Source organism: Hippopotamus amphibius, chromosome X (assembly GCF_030028045.1).
Source record: "Hippopotamus amphibius kiboko isolate mHipAmp2 chromosome X, mHipAmp2.hap2, whole genome shotgun sequence".
Lineage (NCBI taxonomy): Eukaryota > Metazoa > Chordata > Mammalia > Artiodactyla > Hippopotamidae > Hippopotamus > Hippopotamus amphibius.
In genome coordinates this window covers 5781560-5803366 of record NC_080203.1, presented here as the reverse complement: position 1 = coordinate 5803366, position 21807 = coordinate 5781560, and the positions used below count along the sequence as shown (strand labels likewise).

The 21807-nt window shown below is 40.1% G+C and overlaps 1 protein-coding gene across 4 annotated transcripts in view; it reads left to right on the top strand.

Moving 5' to 3' along the window:
- The window catches only part of MTM1 (myotubularin 1), a 107275-nt gene that overhangs the window by 71119 nt on the left and 14349 nt on the right, over positions 1-21807 (top strand). For all 4 annotated transcript variants that reach the window (XM_057718796.1, XM_057718793.1, XM_057718795.1 and 1 more), the window contains exons 9-14: positions 7523-7711; positions 10881-11066; positions 13686-13892; positions 14933-15025; positions 15637-15750; positions 19268-19444. In XM_057718796.1, coding sequence (XP_057574779.1) covers positions 7523-7711; positions 10881-11066; positions 13686-13892; positions 14933-15025; positions 15637-15750; positions 19268-19444 — 966 coding nt within the window. The remainder of the gene's footprint in view (positions 1-7522; positions 7712-10880; positions 11067-13685; positions 13893-14932; positions 15026-15636; positions 15751-19267; positions 19445-21807) is intronic.

Below are 21807 nucleotides of genomic sequence, written 5' to 3'. Positions count from 1 at the left end.
AGAACGTGGTATGTCCCTCCATCTGTTTGTGTCGTCTTTGATTTATTTCATTAATGTCTTATAGTTTTCTGAGTACAGGTCTTTTATCTCCTTGGTTAGGTTTATTCCTAGGTATTTTATTCTTTTTGTCACAATGGTGAATGGGATTGTTTCCTTAATTTCTCTTTCTGATCTTTCATTGTTAGTGTATAGGAATGCAAGAGATTTCTGTGTGTTAATTTTGTATCCTGCAAATTTACGGAATTCATTGACTAGCTCAAGTAGTTTTCTGATGGCATCTTTAGGATTTTCTATGTATAGTATCATGTCATCTGCGAACAGTGACAGTTTTACTTCTTCTTTTCCGATTTGGATTCCTTTTATTTCTGTTTCTTCTCTGATTGCTGTGGCAAGGACTTCCAAAACTGTGTTGAATAGTAGCGGCGAGAATGGACATCCTTGTCTTATTCCTGATCTTAGAGGGAATGCTTTCAGTTTTTCACCATTGAGAATGATGTTTGCTGTGGGTTTGTCATATATGGCCTTTATTATGTTGAGGTAGGTTCCCTCTATGCCCACCTTCTGGAGAGTTTTTATCATAAATGGGTGTTGAATTTTGTCAAAAGCTTTTTCTGCATCTACTGAGTTGATCATGTGGTTTTTATCCTTCAGTTTGTTAATATGGTGTATCACATTGATTGATTTGCATATATTGAAGAATCCTTGCATTCCAGGGATAAACCCCACTTGATCATGGTGTATGATCCTTTTAATGTGTTGTTGGATTCTGTTGGCTAGTGTTTTGTTGAAGAGTTTTGCATCTAAATTCATCAGTGATGTTGGTCTGTAATTTTTTTTTTTATTGTATCTTTGCCTGGCTTTGGTATCAGGGTGATGGTGGCCTCATAAAATGAGTTTGGGAGTGTTCCTTCCTCTGCAAATTTTTGGAAGAGCTTGAGAAAGATGGGTGTTAGCTCTTCTCTAAATGTTTGATAAAATTCACCTGTGAATCCATCTGGTCCTGGACTTTTGTTTGTTGGGAGATTTTTGATCACAGTTTCAATTTCATTCCTTGTGATTGGTCTGTTCCTATGTTCTATGTCTTCCTGATTCAGTCTTGGAAGGTTATACCTTTCTAAGAATCTGTCCATTTCATCCAGGTTGTCCATTTTATTGGCAGATAGTTGCTTGTAGTAGTCTCTTATGGTGCTTTTTATTTCTGTGGTGTTTGTTGTAACCTTTTGTTTCCTTTCTAATTTTATTGATTTGAGTCCTCTCCCTCTTTTTCTTGATGAGTCTTGCTAGAGGTTTATCAATTTTATTTATCTTCTCAAAGAACCAGCTTTTAGTTTTGTTGATTTTTGCTATTGTTTTCTTTATTTCTATTTCATTTATTTCTGCTCTGATCTTTATGATTTCTCTCCATCTACTAACTTTGGGTTTTGTTTGCTTTTCTTTCTCTAGTTTCTTTAGGTGTAAGATTAGGTGTTTATTTGGGATTTTTCTTGTTTCTTGAGGTAGGATTGTATTGCTATAAACTTCCCTCTTAGAACTGCCTTTGCTGCATCCCATAGGTTTTGGATCGTTGTGTTTTCATTGTCATTTGTCTCTCGGTGTTTTTTGATTTCCTCTTTGATTTCTTCAGTGTTCTCTTGGTTATTTAGTAGCATATTGTTTAGCCTCCATGTGTTTGTGTTTTTTACAGTTTTTTTCCTGTAAGTGATTTCTAATCTCATAGTGTTGTGGTCAGAAAAGATGCTTGATACAATTTCAATTTTCTTGAATTTACCAAGGCTTGATTTATGACCCAAAATGTGATCTATCCTGGAGAATGTTCCATGTGCACTGGAGAAGAACGTGTAATCTGCTGTTTTTGGATGTAATGTCCTATAGATATCTATTAAATCAAGCTGCTTTATTGTGTCATTTAAAGCTTGTGTTTCCTTATTCATTTTCTGTGTGGATGATCTGTCCACTGGTGTAAGTGGGGTGTTAAAGTCCCCCACTGTTACTGTGATACTGTTGATTTCCTCTTTCATAGTTGTTAGCATTTGTCTTATATATTGAGGTGCTCCTATATTGGGTGCATATATATTTATAATTGTTATCTCTTCTTCTTGGATTGATCCCTTGATCTTTATGTAGTGTCCTTTCTTGTCTCTTGTAACATTTTTTATTTTAAAGTCTGTTTTATCTGATTTGAGTATGGCTACTCCAGCTTTCTTTTGATTTCCATTTGCATGGAATATCTTTTTCCATCCCCTCACTTTCCGTCTGTATGTGTCCCTAGGTCTGAAGTGGGTCTCTTGTAGACAGCATATACATGGGTCTTGTTTTTAGATCCAGTCTGTGTCTTTTGGTTGGTGCCTTTAGTCCATATACATTCAAGGTAATTAGCGATATGTATGTTCCTATTACCATTTTCTTAATTGTTTTGGTTTTGTAGGTCCTTTTCTTCTCTTATGTTTCCTGCTTAGTAAAGTTCCTTTAGCATTTGTTGTAGGGCTGGTTTGGTGGTGCTGAATGCTCTTAGCTGTTGCTTGTTTGTAAAGCTTTTGAATTCTCCGTCGAGTCTGAATGAGATCCTTGCTGGGTAGAGTATCCTTGGTTGTAGGTTCTTCCCTTTCATCACTTTTAAGTATATCATGCCACTCCCTTCTGGCTTGCAGAGTTTCTGCTGAGAAATCAGCTGTTAACTTTATGGGAGTTCCCTTGTATGTTATTTGTCATTTTTCCCATGTTGCTTTTAATAACTTCTCTGTCTTTCATTTTTGTCAACTTGACTACTATATGTCTTGGTGTGTTTCTCCTTGGGTTTATCCTGCCTGGGACTCTCTGTGCTTCCTGGACTTGGGTAGCTATTTCCTTTCCCATGTTAGGGAAGTTTTCAGCTATAATCCCTTCCAATATTTTCTCAGGTCCTTTCTCTCTCTCTTCTCCTTCTGGGACCCCTATGATGCAAATGTTGGTGTGTTTAACATTGTCCCAGAGGTCTCTTAAGCTGTCTTCAGTTCTTTTCATTCTTTTTTCTTTATTCTTTTCCACATCAGTGATTATCACCATTCTGTCTTCCAGGTCACTTATTCGCCCTTCTGCCTCAGTTAATCTGCTATTGGTTCCTTCTAGTGTATTTTTCATTTCAGTTATTGTGTTGCATATCTCTGCTTGTTTGTCCTTTAATTCTTCTAGGTCTTTGGTAAACTTTTCTTGCAACTTTTCGATCTTTGCATCCAGTCTTTCTTCAAACTTCTGGATCATCTTCGCCATCATTATTCTGAATTCTTTTTCTGGAAGGGTGCCTATCTCCTCTTCATTTAGTTGTTTTTTGGGGTTTTATCTTGTCCCTTCAGCTGGTACAAAGCCCTTTGCCTTTTCATTTTCTCTGTCTTTCTGTGGCTGTGGTTTTCAGTTCCACAAGACGAAATACTGCTGATACTTCTTGATACTGCAGTCTGCCCTCTTGTGGAGGAAGCTGTCTAGGAGGCTCGTGGGTGCTTCCTGATGGGAGGGAGTGATGGTGGGTTGGGCTGGGTGGGCAGAGCTCAGTAAAAGTTAATCCGATTTGGTGGGCGGAGCTCAGTGGCACTTTAATCTGCTTGTCTGCCAATGTGTGGGGCTGTGTTCCCACCTTGTTGGTTGTTTGGCCTGAGGCTATCCAGCACTGGAGCATACAGGCTCTTTGGTGGGGCTAATGGCGGACTCTGGGAGAGCTTATGCCAATAAGCCCTTCCCAGAACCCCTGCTGCCAGTGCCCCTGTCTCCTCGGTGAGCCACAGCTGCCTCCCACCTCTGCAGGCAACCATCCAACACCAGCAGGTAGGTCTGGTTCAGTCTCCTATGGGGTCACTGCTCCTTCCCCCTGGGTCCTGGTGAGCACACTTTTTTGTGTGCCCTCCAAGAGTGGAGTCTCCTTTTCCCCCAGTCCTGTGGAGGTCTTGCAATCAAATCCCTCTGCCTTTCAAATTCTGATTCTCTGGGGATTCCTCCTCCTGTTGCTGTACTCCCAGGTTGGGAAGCCTGAACTGGGGCTCAGAACCCTCACTTTCGTGGGTGGACTTCTGCAGTATAACTGTTCTCTAGTTTGTGAGTCACCCACCCAGCATTTATGGGATGTGATTTTAACACAATTGCGCCCCTCCTACCGTCTCATTGCGGCTTCTCCTTTGTCTCTGGATGTGGGATATGTTTTTTGGTGAGTTCCAGTGTCTTTCTGTCGATGATTGTTCAGCAGTTAGTTGTAATTCCGGTGCTCTTGCAAGAGGGAGCGAGTGCATGTCCTCCTACTCCGCCATCTTGATCCTGAATTGTAACTTTTAAATGCGCTTGCTTCACTAAGCACGAATGTCTGTTCATATCTTCATGATGTACATTATGCTTGAAAGTATGTTCTTTAGATCGTTTTGCCTAGAACGCTGTGCTAATGAAGCTAGAGGTACCAGTTCACTCCTTGTGCCACAAATCCCACCCCTGCCCTGGCTAGCTGTCTTGCTAATACATGCCTCACCCACAGAAGCACTGGGCTAGGATACTGTGAATTGATTTTGTTCACACTTTCATTCAATTAATATTTATTCAACACCTACTGGGTCAAAGGTATGTGTGCACACATGCGCGTGTGTGATTTTCACGGGATTGGGGGCAGGAGAGGAAATGAAACAACTGAACCCAGTCCACTGTGCTCAGGCTGCCATCTTGATCCAGTGGTTCCCCCCTATTCTGAGTGAATGGGAGCCCACTGTGGAACAGATAGAATGCTTAGCTTTTTACTTAGCCATTTTATTGATACTTACTTTGTGATGGCCACCAATTTGCATTTATTTTTCCCCCCAAAAAACTAAGGCTAAGCTGTCCATCACCTCTCTATCTTTATAGATTAATGTGCTTAATGATATCTAATAATAGATAATGTACTTTTTCTGATATACCTTCTAACCACCTGACTCTTGAGTATAACTGAGGAAATGTATTTGCTTTTAATATGAAATCATTAATATTTGATATTCATTCTTTTTTTAAGAAAAATATAAAGATACAGAAAGCATTGATGAGAAAGCAGTCTTCTTATGTTGTTCGTAAATAAGATGCAGAGTATTATATCATTGAATAACAAAATAATCCCCATGCATTAGTATTCCCATTAATGGATTCGTAATCCTTTGTTCTCAAACAGGTTGGTCTTAATGTTATCGAATTCTTTAACATATAAGTAACACATATTTATTTTAGACATTTGTAAGAATACTGGTAAGCATAAAGAAGACTGCCACCTAGTGAGAACCACAATTAACATTTTGGTATATGTGCTTCCAGACTTCCTCCTATGCGTACATATTTTTATTTGAAAACAATGAAATTATTCTGTGGTTTATGTCTCAATCTGCTTTTTCTATCTAGCATTATCTTGGAAAGAACTTTCCATACTGATGACTCTCAGTTCATGGAGTCCATCAGTTTTCTATTGTGAGACATCTAGGTTCTTTTTAATCATTTGCTATTATAAACAGTGCTGTGATAAACATCTTTTGGTGGCTGAATGTGTACATCCTTAATTATGGCTTCTACATTTTCACTTCAGTAAGAGTAACCTAATATAGTAACATATACTTTAAAAGCACTCACGGTAGTTGATGTTGTGAAATTTGCATTATTTGTACCTGGTCTGCTGTACAGCAAGCATCCTTTTTATAAAGGTAGTTGAGATCCCAAAAGAAAAAGCAGGTAAGAGGTGAAACAAGTCATAAGAATAGCATTTCTTAACATGGCCTGGTGATTCCAGTCTTACATCTCCCAAGCAGAGAGAACAGGGGCAGAAGAATGGAGGGCACTGGGGGAACAGGGCAGTTTCACATGACCTGATTTAAATTTAAAACTTGATGAGAGTCTTTGTTAAATAATAAGTGTCTTGTACGTGCAGTGATTTGCTCTTTTAAAAGTGATCACATATCGGGAATTCCCTGATGGTCAAGTGGTTATGACTCTGCACTTTCACTGCCAAGGGCTCGGGTTCCATCCCTGGTTGGGGAACTAAGATCCCATAAGCTGCCCAGCACCCCCACCCCACCCTGCCTCACGAAGAAAGTGATTTTGTATCAAGTCAGCATGTTGTAGACCTTAAATTTACATAGTGGTATAGGTCAAGTATATCTTAGTAAACTGTAGATGCTTAAAAGTGATCTTACTTCTTTTCCCTCTTGGAGGCAAAGCCGTAGGAGGTGGGCAGGGCATGTCTCACCTCCACGTCATAGATTAGAAAATGGAGGTTGAGGGAGGCCAGTGCTTGTGCCCAGCCTTCCCAGTCCTGAGCCTTTGGACTCTTGGTTGGGGGCTATGGTAGTGTCTTGACTGGGCCCTGGCAGGTGCAGGGACTCAATTGAATGAGTATTCATTTGTATTATCATATCTTTTCTCCCTAACCTGTTGTCATTATTATACACAGTGATTTTTATGAAGATCAGTGCTTGTCATTTGCCACAGAAGGGAGATTTTCAAAGACGACAGTGTACTTGGCCTTGTATTAAGTGAACTTGAACACTAATGCTTCTGCAGTTCTTGTGTCTACTTTTCATGGGTTTTCATACCCTGTGCTGGCTACATGCATTCTCCATTCATCCTCCTAGCAGCGCCATGCTATCACGTGGCTCTGTATTTGTGAGAGACGGAAAGGAAGCGACAGAGGCTGCGAGCTCAGTGCCCAGATCAGAGGCATCACAGAGGTGCATCTGCCCCGGAGCCCACGCTGTCACCTACCACACTTACCTCCCAAATCCTGTTTTTGTTTTTCTTTTAACAGCTTTATTATAGAGATAGAATTCACCTAGCAAACAATTCACTCATTGAAAGTGGCCAGTTCTATAGCTTTTGCTGTATCACGTTTTTAGCTTCCTTTTACAGGTCTTGTTTCTCAGGTGCTGTGAGCTGAGAGACCAGGTAGCAAGTTCACTGGGCTTGTGTGTAAAATTAGAAAAGGTTGTTCTGAGTAAAGGCTCAAAGAGCTCTCCCAGGAGGTGGGTGTCCAAGCTTCATTGTGGAGACTCTGCCAGCTCTGTGGCTGTCCTGAGATCCTGTATGCTCCCTTTGGGTTTTCAACCCCCTGTGTTAGATTCTAGAATTGAGACTGTTGGGAAAATAACCTGCAGATGTGAGGTACCAGGGGTGGTTTCCTTTACCTCTCGCCTTTGGTAAAGCAGTTTCTGGGTGACGACAAATCCAGTGCAAGCTGCAGGACTGAAATAAAATATCTGATGCTTTCTGTTTCCTTTACATGATATAACTGTTTTTAGGTAAGCAGTGAATGTTTTTAGATGTGGTGCAAATTAAGAAAAGACTAGGAAAGCAATTGGTTATTCTCATTGGCTCTGAATAGTCATCACCGTTAAATGTGTGTTTCTGGGCATACAGGGAAATTGCAGGTGAACAAGCACCCCATTTCAGCAAAATCAGATTCGCTTCACTGTGCTTGGTAGTGCTCTTGTTTTGTTATAGTTTTAATTGTTTTTAGATTTGGTTTTTTCTCGATAGCTTAAAATTTCCGAACCAACCGTAGGTACTATCATGGATTCATCCAGAAAACAAGACGGTCATTGTGCGTTGCAGTCAGCCTCTTGTCGGTATGAGTGGTAAACGAAATAAAGATGATGAGAAATATCTCGACGTCATCAGGGAGACGAATAGACAAATTAACAAGCTCACAATCTATGATGCGAGACCCAATGTAAATGCAGTGGCCAACAAGGTGAGTATATTTAATGACATGGTAGAAACTTGCCTTACGTACAGGATGCAGTGTTTTACGTGAATGTTCTTGCCGTGGCGTATGAACTTGTGGGTTGAAATTAATTAAACTTCATTAAATAGGAAAACGAGTTCACTGAAGGTAGAAAGTAGTTTTAATGACAAAATGTATCTTAAAAGTTGAATACATTAAAACCAAATGAAAAAAGCTTTAGGTAAACTAGAAGTCTAGAGCTATAGTGAACTTGGGTTTTGGCCCGGATCCCAGGCAAGAGTTAGAATCTCTCTGGAGTGCTTTAGGCTGTTGACAGTCGTTCTCAATGTATACACTAGTGAGGCATCTGTGAGGATTGTGGGAAGCTGTAATTGTTAAAATCCTAAATTTGTAGCTTTATCTAAACAGTCTCTTCACTATACTCAGAAATGTGTGTTCTCATTTATATGAGCTAATCCAAGAAATGAGTAGTTCCATGTATGTGAATTTTACAGTTATGCACACAGTATTCATATTTTCAAAGAAATCTGTCTCAAGAGTCTTCTTGGCCTTTTTAAGCAGAGTATGCAGTTGAGTGACAAGGTAGCGTTGTGTGCTGCAAGGTGGAAGGCTCTTTGCCCATGCACTACATGGCCCCAGATTCAGAAATACCTTAGATGTTCGGTTTCACCTTTTTGTTTTGTTTTTCCCTCTCCCATTGCCAGCTGTCACTTATAAGTATTCATGGTGGGCCTGCCCCATTCCACCTTTCAGATTTATTGTTTCTTGTCAGATCTAGGCTTAAATTTCATCATCTCAAATATTTTGCTTATTCCATTTAGAAATGAAGGGAAGGAAAAAATAAGGGAAAAAACCTAGGCTTGAAAGATCTGTGCATCATTCTTTAAAAAACACACTCAGGTTCCCCTCCTCCCTTGGCTATGTCTTCCTAGTAACCTGTATCCATAGCAACAGGCTGTGCATGTCGTTGTACTAGGTAACGTGGGTTCTTTTTTATTGAAGAGAACTGAAAAGAAAACTTCAGAACTGATCAGAGGTGGGGAATTTGAATTTTTGGGAACTCAGTCTGTGCTTGACTAATTGATTTTTACCCTTATGACTTCTCTTTGGACCTAATTGTTCTGCCCTTGTGGATTTTTAGAAATTTACAACCCCAGATGTAACAAGCAACATTGCACCATTTTAAACAAACAAGCAAGCAAACAAACAAACAAAACCCAGAGGCAGATGAGATCCAGCACCCTGTGAAGAATTAAAGTGGGACTGTGTTAATATCTGTTTTGGGCAGAAACTTTAGCAATGAGTTACTTTTTTTCCATGTATCTTCTTCAGTTTATGAAAGAAACTCCAGCGATGGGAATGTCTTTGAAAATCACTAACTGTTTACAAACCACATGTCCAGAGAAGCAGGTCGCGTGTCCGTGGGAGGGTGATGTGTGTCATTGCATGAGAGGCTTGCAAATCTAGTTCCCAAAAGTGACTGCCAGGGGATGGGTGCACCTCTTTTGTGACCTCCGACAGGGCAGCTGCAAGGTGTTATTCCCTGAGGCAGGGGTACCCAAGGAGACAAGAATATGACCCATTTGTGTATGTATTCATTAGCTGATAACTATTTAAAAACAACAAAGTGAATGTTGCTTGTCTACTTACTACTGATGCTATTTGTAGCAAGCTTTAAAAACACGTTTCTCTCTAAATAAAATACAATTTCTCACCTAGAGTCTGTGGAAATCAAGGCCTCTGCCTTGTATATCAGTCTCCAGGTTTGAAGTTCAAGTGGCAGCCTTATTTCTACTGCAGGAAACCTTCTCTGTGACTTAACCCTGGAAAAAAACCTTAGGATGTGTTGGCCCTTCTGTCCCTAGCTACAAGTTTATATTCCTTCTCTTGTTGTAAATAAAAAGAGAAGAGGTATTCCGTGTGATGGCAGGCGTGTTGCTTGTCTGTTCTCTCCCTGTGGGCACTCCCAATATAGTACAACTTGGCTTTGACTATTTACTTACCTTTACTGGCAAGTTTACACATTCATATGTTTTTATGATGTTAATTAGCATCCTTCCATTGTAGCTTGCTTTCTTCACAGGTCCCTGAATTATTTAACTTCTTCTTAAAAGCCCAGAAGCCACACGTTTCATGGCATTTTAAGGCATTAAGCAGAATGCAGCTAGGTTCCTAAACAAAGCCGTTAGGTTTCTTTTTGTCTTTGTGGAAAATGGGCATATTCACGATCCTGTGAAGGGGAAGCGACGCCCACCCTGGTGGGGATGCTGGTAGGCTCCATGGCAGGTGGCGGCCATCGTGTCCCCTCTTAAAATCTTCTAAGTCATTTGAGGGCCAAGTGCTTCGCTGTCCCTGGTGTTTGCATAGGACACAGTCAGTCACGGGGCACTAGAAAAGGTTCAGGCTTTGAAGTCAGATGACTTAAATTCTACTGCTTACCTTTGACTTTGGGGGTAGTTAAATAGTGTCTCTTCTCATTTACAAAATGGAGATAGTAATACCTGTCTTGTAGCATTGCTGTAAGAGTTAGATGAAATTATGTAAAGAAAGAATCACAGGATCTAGGGTGTCAGAGGGGCTCATTAAATGGTGGCTGGTGTTAGCTGTTATAGAGCATGGCTCCTCCTTTTCATCTTATAAGACCTAGGTAGTATCATTCCCTATTCTGTAGGAGACAACATTGAGGCACAGAGAAGTTAAGTGCCTTGCCCCACATCACACAGCAAATAGGGGCTGGAGCTGAGTTATCGACCTGGGTCTGTCTGTCTCCAAAGCCTGTTGTTTTCCTCTAGCCCATCGTGCCCCATGGGAGTCCGCCCCTGAAGAGAACTGTTAAAATCTGATGGAAGACGAGGACCGTTCAGAACCTGCTCTTGCCTTTCCAGATCCAGAAGAAGAGCTAGTAATTAGAGAATATTTTGAAAATGATTTTTTTCTCGCAAATACAGATCCCGAGGAAATTGGCAGCTCGCCATCTTCTGTTTTCTAGCTCAAAGTGTGACAGTGTTGTTGAGGCCTAGTGTCAGATAGGAAGTCAGGTCACATCAATCATTGTATCTAAGTTGCAAATTTTTAGGTTGAGATTTGGAGGACCAATAACCTTTGAAATATTTGTGTAGCTCCTGAAGAAATAGAAAACCGAACTTACTGTTTTCTGTATGTTGTTGTTTGTTAGGCAACAGGAGGAGGATATGAAAGCGATGATGCGTATCATTACGCTGAGCTTTTCTTCTTAGACATTCATAACATTCATGTTATGCGGGAATCTTTGAAAAAAGTCAAAGACATTGTTTATCCTAATGTGGAAGAATCTCACTGGTTGTCCAGTTTGGAATCTACTCACTGGTTGGAACATATCAAGGCAAGTATATTGTTTTGAAAAAAGATATACATATATAAAAAAGAAGGTAATTGTTTAGTGGAAAAGGAAATTTTTTTTAATTCCTTAAATTAAAAAAAGACGAACAGTGAGAGATATGTTATATAGGACTCACACTTGACAGTTTTGTGTCTCTTTACAATTTGTTTACCTAAATTAAAGATTTTGCAGTATCACCTCCAGAATGTTTTTGAGAGTTTGTAGAGATGTCAGCTTTCCAACTCATCAGTAGCAAGTAGTTGAGCCTTTCACCCAGGTTTATTTAGGAGTAGACAATTTATTATTTAACCATTACTGGGTATGACCTTCAAGAACCTAGAGCAGTTGTTTTTATTGAAACTAATCTCAAATGGACTTATTTTAAAGAATGAGTTTTGTGTTTTTATTATATTCAATCCTTCATCTTGATAGAGGCACCGAAAACCTCCATTCTTTTAAAAGTACTTGAAGCTATGTGAGGGAACTAACAATTTTAGAAACTGCTATTTAGTTCTATAAACAAACAGGGGACTTCCCTTGCGGTCCAGTGGTTAAGACTCGGCGCTTCCACTGTAGGGGCCACAGGTTCCATCCTGGTTGGGGAACTAAGATACCGCCTGCCGCACTGAGCCACCAAAAAAAAATTACACACACACATATATATATACACGCACATATATATATATACACACACACACGTATACACAGAAAAACTGACCTTAAATAGGTGAATTATTAAGATAGACTGTTTTCCAGTCAAATTTTATTTTCCAACTTGATAGAAGTTGTGTTTTTATTTAGCCTCTCTAGCTTTCATTTTTTCCTTAATTTACCATCCTCAAAAATGAACTGCAAAAATAATTAATGGTGACAACTAAACATAATGTGATATCGTGGGTAGGATTATGGGTTAGAATAAGAGGACATTAGGTAAAAACTAAGGAAATCTGAATAAAGTATGGCCTTCATTAAAAATAAGTTTATTAATAATTTAATAATGTATCTATATTGGTTCATAGTTGTGATAAACGTACCATACTATTATAAGATGTCAATAATAGGGGAAATTGGGTCAAGTATATGGGAACCTTCTGTAGTACCTTTACAACTTTTCTATAAATTTTGAGAAGGCCTCTTCTAGGGCTTTTATATACAAAGCAAAAAAATACAGTTTAAGTGGGTTTAATTTTTTAAAGGAAGTAACCACACAGATCTGAAAAGATGAATATACCAGTGAATGGTTGCGGGTACCATTCACTTGAGAGAGAAAGGAACCCCAGTTATGTGATTGGCTCAAGGTGAGACATGTTAAAAGTGGCGGAATGAGGTTCCAAACCCAGGCCTTTGGCCAGAGAGCCTAACCGGTGCAGGCTACAACACGGAGGAACGTTGAAAACATTATGCTGAGTGAAAGAAGCCAGACATAAAAGACCACCTAATGTAGAATTCCATTTCTATGAAATTTCTAGTAGAGGCAAAACTATAGAGACAGAAAGCAAATTAGTGGTTGCCTGGGGCTGAGGGTGGGAACAGGAATTGGCACACGGAGCTATTTGGGGTACTAGAACTGGTCTACCACTGGATTGTGGTGATGGTTGCAAAACTGTATAAAGATAGTAAATCTTATCGAAGTGCACACGTAGGGGTAAATTCTACTTTGTGAAGTATACTTCTGCAAATACCTAAATCATCAAAAATGACATCAGAGCAATAGCTTTTTGTATGCCTAAACTGAGTCACTGCTAAGTCTCAAATGTCTACGAGAAGGCTATCACTTTAGTTAAGGATTCTGCATTTTCGAGCCACATAAGAGTTCATATTTTGTCAACTTAAAGGCCAAAAAGTGATTTCCATTGTATCAGGCCTTTAAGGTCTAGACTGGATCTCCTGGGCCAGTGAATTTTCTAATGTGATCACTGTTAGGAGTTGCACTGTGTCCTCCCAAAGTTTGTATGTTAGTGTCCTGACCCCAAGTACCTTAGGATGTGACCTTCTTTGGAAACAGGGTCATTGCAGATGTGGTTGGTTAGGATGAGGTCATCCTGGAGCAGGGTGGGCCCTTAATTCGCTAAGGCTGGTGTCTCTATGAAAAGGGGAAATTTGGACACAGATACATGCTCAGAGAAAATACCATCTGAGGATTGGAATTATGCTGCGAGAAGGCAAGGAAATACCAGAAGCTTTGAGACAGGCCTGGAACAGGTCCTTCCCTAGAGCCTCCGAAGGGAGTATGACCCTGACGACACCTTAATCTTGGACTCCTGCCTCCAGAGCTGGGAGACAATACATCTTCTCTGTCATTTAAGCCCCCCAGTCTGTGCGACTTTGTTGTGACAGCCCTAGCAAACTCATACAATCACATATGTGAAAGAAAGCTTGAAATGCAGTTTGGCTTTGTGTCTATTTGTCTTATTTTTTAATACCTACCTGCATTCGAAGGCAGTTTCTATACAGGAAAAGCAACAGACCCTGCAGCTCCTGGCCTTCTGTTTTCAGAACTCTTTCTGTTCTAGACGTTAATAGTATTTAAAAACAGGACTTTTTCTGGGGTTAAAAGCTGTAATTTCAAATTTAAGCAGTCCCTTCCAGCTAGCTACTGACTCACATGTTTTTCTTTGGCAGCTCGTTTTGACGGGAGCCATCCAGGTCGCAGACAGGGTTTCTTCAGGGAAGAGCTCGGTGGTGGTGCACTGCAGCGACGGGTGGGACAGGACTGCCCAGCTGACATCCCTGGCCATGCTGATGTTGGACAGTTATTACCGGAGCATCGAGGGCTTTGAAATATTGGTCCAAAAAGAATGGATCAGTTTTGGACACAAATTTGCATCTGTAAGTAAACAGTAAAGCTAATTTATAAAATGTCTGATCACCACCATCTGGGATTAAAAAAACTAGCTGTGAAACCAACGATTTCCTTTTAAAAAGAAACCTGAGTAGTGTAATAAGAAACACTCTGCAGGTTTGAAAATGTGTGACGCCTTGGGTTTAGGCAGTCTTTTTAGGAGACATGTTTGTCCATCTGTGCTATTTATAGTTTCTCTTGAAAGTAATATAAAAAGTGTTTAAATTGAAATTGTGCAGAAGAAGGAAGATACTCTTTCCTTTCTCAACTAACATAACTGTTAGAGCCAAATAGTTTGTAAGATGCTAGACTTTTTGTTGAGGCTTTTACTATTCTCAGATAGACATTTTGAAAACCAAGAGAACCTATTAAAATTCCTATTTCCAGGTCTTGTTTCCAGACACCCTTTGAATAAGCATTTTGAACAAGTTCCCCGTATGGTTCTCAAGAAGAGAATCCATAGACGGTTTCAGAAACACTGCTGTGTAGCCTTGTCGCCTTCATCTAAATTTCCTAAGTGGTATGAATAGCATCGTCAAGTAGAAAGAATCATTGTTTAGTAAATGAATAAATGGTGAAGTTTTTGTCTTGTTTTTGAGAAAGAACCTTTTTTTAAAAAGACCTCTTAATTATAATAATCACACCCTTTTGAACATGGTTTCAAGACTTGAAACTTTCGGATTGGTCCTTTAGCAACTGGTAACTTACTTTGCAGAATAACCTGGTCCAGTCTACCTGCAGCCGCCCAGGACTTGTACAAAATTCCAATCGGATAAAATAGTTGTAATGCTCACATAGCATCGTGATGCTTGCTCAGTTTGTGTTGATATTTTATAGAAGTTTTATACTTAATTTCCATTATTTTGAAACCATATGTTATTGTCTGTATTGCCATGGGAACAAAATACTATTCACTCTCTGAGAGTTTGGAACGCAGAGCGCTGAGTTGTGTTTGTCACATTTTGTGAGTTATATACTTTCTCGGTTTTGTACCCAGAGATTAAAACAAATCATCAATTCCTTTCAGAGAATAGGTCATGGTGATAAAAACCACGCTGACGCTGACCGATCTCCGATTTTTCTCCAGTTTATTGACTGTGTATGGCAGATGTCAAAACAGGTAAGGGATATATCAGACGAAAATACATTTGAGTTGATGTTTAAATATTTGGATATAATGTCAGGGATTTGCCTCAAAGCAACACAGGGCAGAGACCGAGATGCAACAAGTTTGGCCACGTGCAAATAATTGTTGAAGCCGGGTGATGGGTACACGGAGTTCACTTTTTAAATTCTCACTACTGTTTATATTGACTGGGATTTTTCATAATAAAATTGTAAAAATTTAGTATTCAACCATGCTCTCTCTGCTGATGGAGGAGCAGTGGAATTGACGATACCACGTCTTTTCCAGTTGATCCTATGCTGGCGTTTGTGTGTAGGCATGTCTGCTACCTTAGACTACCGTAAATATCTAAATCATCCTCTATGTCCTGTACGCTCAGGAGAGCCCAGAGAATGGGCTTGTTTTCTTTTTTTTCCCCCTTTGTTCCTTTACTTGATGCTTACTGAAGCTCTTCAGCCCTGTGCAAAGCACCAACAGGTGAGCTGTAGGGCGCTGCAGACCACAGCCTCAGCTGTCCTCACGGAGCGTCTGTGCCCCTCTTCTCAGCTCTATACGAGATCAGCCCCATGTTTTCATGCACTGTTTGCTTGTTTGTTTCTGTCTAGTTCCCTACAGCTTTCGAATTCAATGAGCGCTTTTTGATTACAATTTTGGATCATCTGTACAGTTGCCGCTTTGGTACTTTCTTATACAACTGTGAATCTGCTCGAGAGAAACAGGTGAGTGCAAATGCTCATCTTTTTAGTTAAAGGCTGACCAAAATATGCCTAGTCTGCCATGAAGTATCAAAGAATTTGATAGCTTGGTTTGTGGTAAATGCAAAGTTTCTCATTTTGTACCCTAGGCTTGGGCGTTTTCACTTCAGCCAGGGGTTGTTGAATGTGTGGTGTTTACTTGAGGGGTGAGATGCTGACTTTGCCCTCAGGGAGTAGGAATGACTTTTTTGTTGAGGTATAGCTGATTTACAGTATTACATAAGTTGCAGGTATACAACACACTGATTCAGTAGTTTTACAGATATACTCCATTAAAAGTTATTAGAAAATAATGGCTATGTTTCCCTGTGCTGTACAATATGTCCTTGTAGCTTACTTATTTTATACCTAATAGTTTGTACCTCTTAATCCCCTACCCCTCCACTGCCCCTCCCACCTTCCCTCTCCCCACTAGTAACCACTAGTTTGTTCTCTATATCTGTGACTCTGTTTCTGTTTTGTTACATTTGTTCACTTGTTTTGTTTTATAGATTCCTCACATAAGTGAAAACATACAGTATTTGTCTTTCTCTAGCTGACTTATTTCACTAAGCATAATCATCCCCTCCAAGTTCATCCACGTTGCTGCAAATGGCAGGATTTCATTCTTTATGGCTGGGTGGTATTCCATTGTATTTATACATAGTGCATCTTCTTTATTCATTCATCTGTTTGATGGACACAGGTTGCTTCCATATCTTGGCTATGGGAGAAGGAATGGCTGTTAAAGGCATGCAAGATCACCCTCTCAAAACACCATAAAAATGTCAGTAAGGGGAATTTCTTAAAAGGCATAAACCCACAAAAATGGGGGAAATAGGACAGGAGACACAGCAGCAAACTTGGAAGCTGGAGCGCTAGTAGATAAGTGGGAAATAACTTCACTTGAGAAAACTGAATCTCAGACCAGCAGTGGGAAAGGCAAGAACCAGGCCACTTTGCGTCACAGGAACCCCAGATGACTTAGGGGTTCTGCGGCGAAGGTGTACCAGTGTCTGGGGCAAAGGGGGAAGGATAAGGTAACCTGAAGGTCTGTTTAGAATAAGCAGGTAGCTTCCCCAGATCACCTCCTCCCGTCTCTAGAGCTGAGGACAGAGGTTTCTTCTCACGAGAGGGTGAGAGTAGGTCTCCAGGCTGGGGACCTGAGTGTCATCAGGGGGTGAGGTGAATGGGAAGGGCCGGCCTGTGAGAGCCCCAGCCCGTGTCTCCTGCTGACTCCCAGCATTCTGGCAGCAGGTGCTTATCTTTTCATGCGAGAGCCTAAAAGAGCCTTCTCATTGGCAAGGATGAGGAGAAAATGAGACCCTTGGATGTTGCTGATGGGGGTGTAAACTAGTCTGGCGGTTCTTCAGAAAGCTAAATATAGACTTACTATATGACCTAGCAGTTCTCCTCCTAGGGATGTACCCAAGAGGAATGAAAACAAGGGTTGAAACTAAAACTTAGACACAAATGTTCATGGCAGGCCTACTCATGATAGCTAAAAGGCGGCAACAGCTCCATTGGCCATCAGTTGATGAATACAGAAGCTAAATGTGGTCTATCCATTTGATGGAATGTTATTCAGCCATCAAAAGGAATGAAGTTCTGACCCATGCCACAAATTGATGAACCTTGAAAACATGCTGAGTGAAAGGAGCCAGGCACAAAAAGCCACATATTGTATGACTCCATTTATATGAAATGTCCAGAAAACCAAGTCCATAGAGACAGAAAGCAGATTAGTGGTGGACAGGGGCCAGAGGGAAGGGAGAATGGGGAGTGACTTCTTAATGTGTATGGGGTTTCCTTTGGGGGTGATGCAGATGTCTTAGAACTTGATAGAGGTGGTGGTTGCACAGCATTGGGAAAGTACTAAAAGCAACTGAATTGTAGACTTTAAAATGGTGAATTTTGTGGTATGTGAACTGCACTTCAATTATAAAAACAAACAAACAAACAAAAAAACCCAGAATCATCGCTGGAGAAACTGACTAGCCCAAGAAGGACCTAAAGATTACCAACAGTTAGGGTTCTCCATGGTGAAACTCAAGTTGACAAGCCACATGACCTCAAAACTTACATAATAGCAACAGGCAAGAGGGAAATGAAGCAGCGTGGAGAAGATGGTTACCACGTAGGGTGGGAAGAAACCTAGATAAGACACTCTCAGTTAATAGTCCGAGAGAGATAAGAAAATGTTGGCACCATGAAATAATAACAGGATATTATTTGGAAAGAACAGTTAGAGGTCAGAAAACTTGAAATTAAAAACATGATATCAACAGAAATTTAAAATTCAGAAGAAGAGGTGTAAGATTGGGTCGAAATCTCCCAGAAAGTAGGCCGTACAGACAGGTAGAAAATGGAGATAAAACTAGAAGATCAGTCCTGGAGGTCCAATATCCAAATAAACAGGAGTTCTAGAAAGAGAAAATAGGGAAAGAAGGGCAGGAAATCAGCTGAATAATTTGAGAATATTGCTGAGAATTGAAGTGTGTGAGTTTCAACATTGAAAGGCCTACCAAATACCCAGTCACAGTAAACAAAAAGAGACCCACACTAAAGCACGTCTTTGTGAAGTCTCAGAACACCAGAGAGAAAGGAAAGACCCTTCCAAAGAGGAAAAGAGTGGGTTATTTGCAAAGAAACAGAAATCAGGAAGGCTTTGAATTCTTCAACAGCAATATTGGAAGCTAGAAGTCAGCAGAGCATTGCCTTCAGAAATTTCTTCAGTCACTTACTTCATGCTCTTCTTTTCAGCTTCCAGTTTTAGCTTATTGGACCCTTCTTCCTGAAGTCATTTCTAGGAAGAGTCTCCAGTTCTGCCTTCAGTAATTTTAAATAGTTGTATTTTTATTTCCCAACTTTTGATTTTCCTCTGCTTATGGTCAAAATTGGTAAAAATCTATAATTAAAAACCAATGAAGATGTGAATATCTGTATGAGATGATGGACACCAGACAAAAAAGTGAAGATTCAGTGAAGTCTCTTATCCAGGTGTTTCAAATAGCTGCGTATTGACATGATGCATTAAACATCTGGGTGTGTGACTAACATAACTCTTTATCTAGATGCCTACTGTCAGGTAGACACAGGTTGAGATTTTGTAGTTCTAACAAACACAAAAATGGAAAAAGTCAGCAAGATCTTATAATTTTTCTTGCTGCTGCATTCAAAAGAGCATACTGCCCATCTGTTCGTAAATGTTTTCCCTAGCTGAGAAGAGTCTTCTTAGGTCAGTGAATTGCATTTAATGTTACATCATCCTGCCCTCTCTCTTCCTGCAGAAACAGTGGCTCTCAAGCCATTATCTATGCAAATATGGGGAAGTGGTGCTCAGCACTCCCCGGTGAGCGCAGGAGGCTTTTTGAGCTATTATGGGGATAATGTACACATGTGATTCAAGGTGATAATCAGCTGTATCGCAGCAGCCTGCAAAATGGTTTGTACGAACTGGAGTGTGTTTTTACTTAGGCTTTCCACTTTCTCTTTCCTCTAGAAAGTTACAGAAAGAACCATTTCCTTATGGTCACTGATAAACAGTAATAAAGACAAATTCAAAAATCCCTTCTACACTAAAGAAATCAATCGAGTTTTATATCCAGTTGCCAGTATGCGTCACTTGGAACTTTGGGTGAATTACTACATTAGATGGAACCCCAGAATCAAGCAACAAGTAAGTAAAGTAACATTGTGAAATACAGTGATGTTGACTGAGTACCACTTCTGGACTGAAATACTGTTATGTAGTAGGTTTTTAAAATTTTTTACTTATTAATTTTTTATTGAACACTCATTGTGACCCCACCCCACAGGTCACAATTTTTTTTTCTAAGCTCTTTATTGGAATATAATTGCTTTACACTCTTGTACCAGCTTTTGAGGTACACCAAAGTCAATCAGCTGTATTTATACATATATCCCCATATCCCCTCCCTCTCGCGACTCCCTCCCACCCTCCCTGTCCTGGCCCTCTAAGGCATCACCCATCATCGGGTTGATCTCCCTTTGTTATACAGCAACTTCCCACTAGCTATCTGTTTTACAGTTGGTAGTATATATATGTCTATGCTACTCTCTCATTTCGTCCCAGCTTCCCCTTCGCCCCCCACCCCCCCAATCCCGTGTCCTCCAGTCCATTCTCTGCATCTGCATTCTTATTCCTCTCCTGGCACTGGGTTCATCAGTACTTTTTTTTTTTTTTTTTATTCCGTATGTATGAGTTAGCATACAGTATTTGTTTTTTCTCTTTCTGGCTTACTTCCCTCGGTATGACAGACTCTGGGTCTATCCACCTCATTACATATAGCTCCATTTCATTCCTTTTTATGGCTGAGTAATATTCCATTGTATATATGTGCCACATCTTCTTTATCCATTCATCTATTGATGGGCATTTAGGTTGCTTCCATGTCCTGGCTATTGTAAATAGGCTGCAATGAACATTATGGTACATATTTCTTTTTGGATTATGGTTTTCTCTGGGTATATGCCCAGGAGTACAATTACTGGATCATATGGTAGTTCTATTTGTAGTTTTTGAAGGAACCTCCAAACTGTTTTCCATAGTGGCTGTACCAACTTACATTCCCACCAACAGTGCAGGAAAGTTCCCTTTTCTCCACAGCCTCTCCAACATTTGTTGTTTCTAGATTTTGTGATGATGGCCATTCTGACCAGTGTGAGGTGATACCTCATTGTGGCTTTGACTTGCCTTTCTCTGATGATGAGTGATGTTGAGCATCTTTTCATGTGTTTGTTAGCCATCTGCATGTCTTCTTTGGAGAAATGTCTATTTAGGTCTTCCACCCATTTGTGGATTGAGTTATTTGCTTTTTTGGTATAAAGCTGCATGAGCTGCTTGTGTATTTTGGAGATTAATCCTTTGTCCGTTGCTTCGTTGGCAAGTATTTTCTCCCATTCTGAGGGTTGTCTTCTTGTCTTGTTTATGGTTTCTTTTGCTGTGCAAAAGCTTTTAAGTTTCATGAGGTCCCATTTGTTTATTCTTGATTTTATTTCCATTATTCTAGGAGGTGGGTCAAAAAGGATCTTGCTTTGGTGTATGTCGTAGAGTGTTCTGTCCATGTTTTCCTCTAGGAGTTTTATAGTGTCTGGCCTTACATGTAGGTCTTTCATCCATTTGGAGTTTCTTTTTGTGTATGGTGTTAGGAAGTGTTCTAATTTCATTCTTTTACATGTTGCTGTCCAATTTTCCCAGCACCACTTGTTGGAGAAGCTGTCTTTTCTCCATTGTTTATTCTTGCCTCCTTTGTCAAAGATTAGGTGCCCATATGTGCTTGGGTTTACCTCTGGGCTCTCTATTCTGTTCCATTGATCTTCCTTTCTATTTTTGTGCCAGTACCATACTGTCTTGATCACTGTGGCCTTGTAGTATAGTTTGAAGTCAGGAAACCTAATTCCACCAACTCCGTCTTTCCTTCTCAAGATTGCTTTGGCTATTCGGGGTCTTTTGCGTTTCCATACGAATCGTAAGATTTCTTGTTCTAGTTCTGTGAAAAATGCTGTTGGTAATTTGATAGGGATTGCGTTGAATCTGTAAGTTGTTTTGGGTAGGATAGTCATTTTCATAATGTTGATTCTTCCAATCCAAGAACATGGTATGTCTCTCCATCTGTTTGTGTCGTCTTTGATTTCTTTCCTCAGTGTCTTCTAGTTTTCTGCATACAGGTCTTTTGCCTCCTTAGGTGGGTTTATTCCTAGGTATTTTATTCTTTTTGTTGCAATGGTAAGTGGGAGAGTTTCCTTAATTTCTCTTTCTGCTTTTTCATTGTTAGTGTATAGGAATGCAAGAGATTTCTGCGCGTTAATTTTGTATCCTGCTACTTTACTAAATTCATCGATTAGTGCTAGCAGTTTCCTGGTAGAGTCTTTCAGGTTTTCTATGTATAATATCATGTCATCTGCAAAGAGTGACAATTTTACTTCTTTTCCAGTTTGGATCCCTTTTATTTCATTTTCTTCTCTGATTGCTGTGGCTAACACTTCCAAAACTATGTTGAATAATAATGGTGAGAGTGG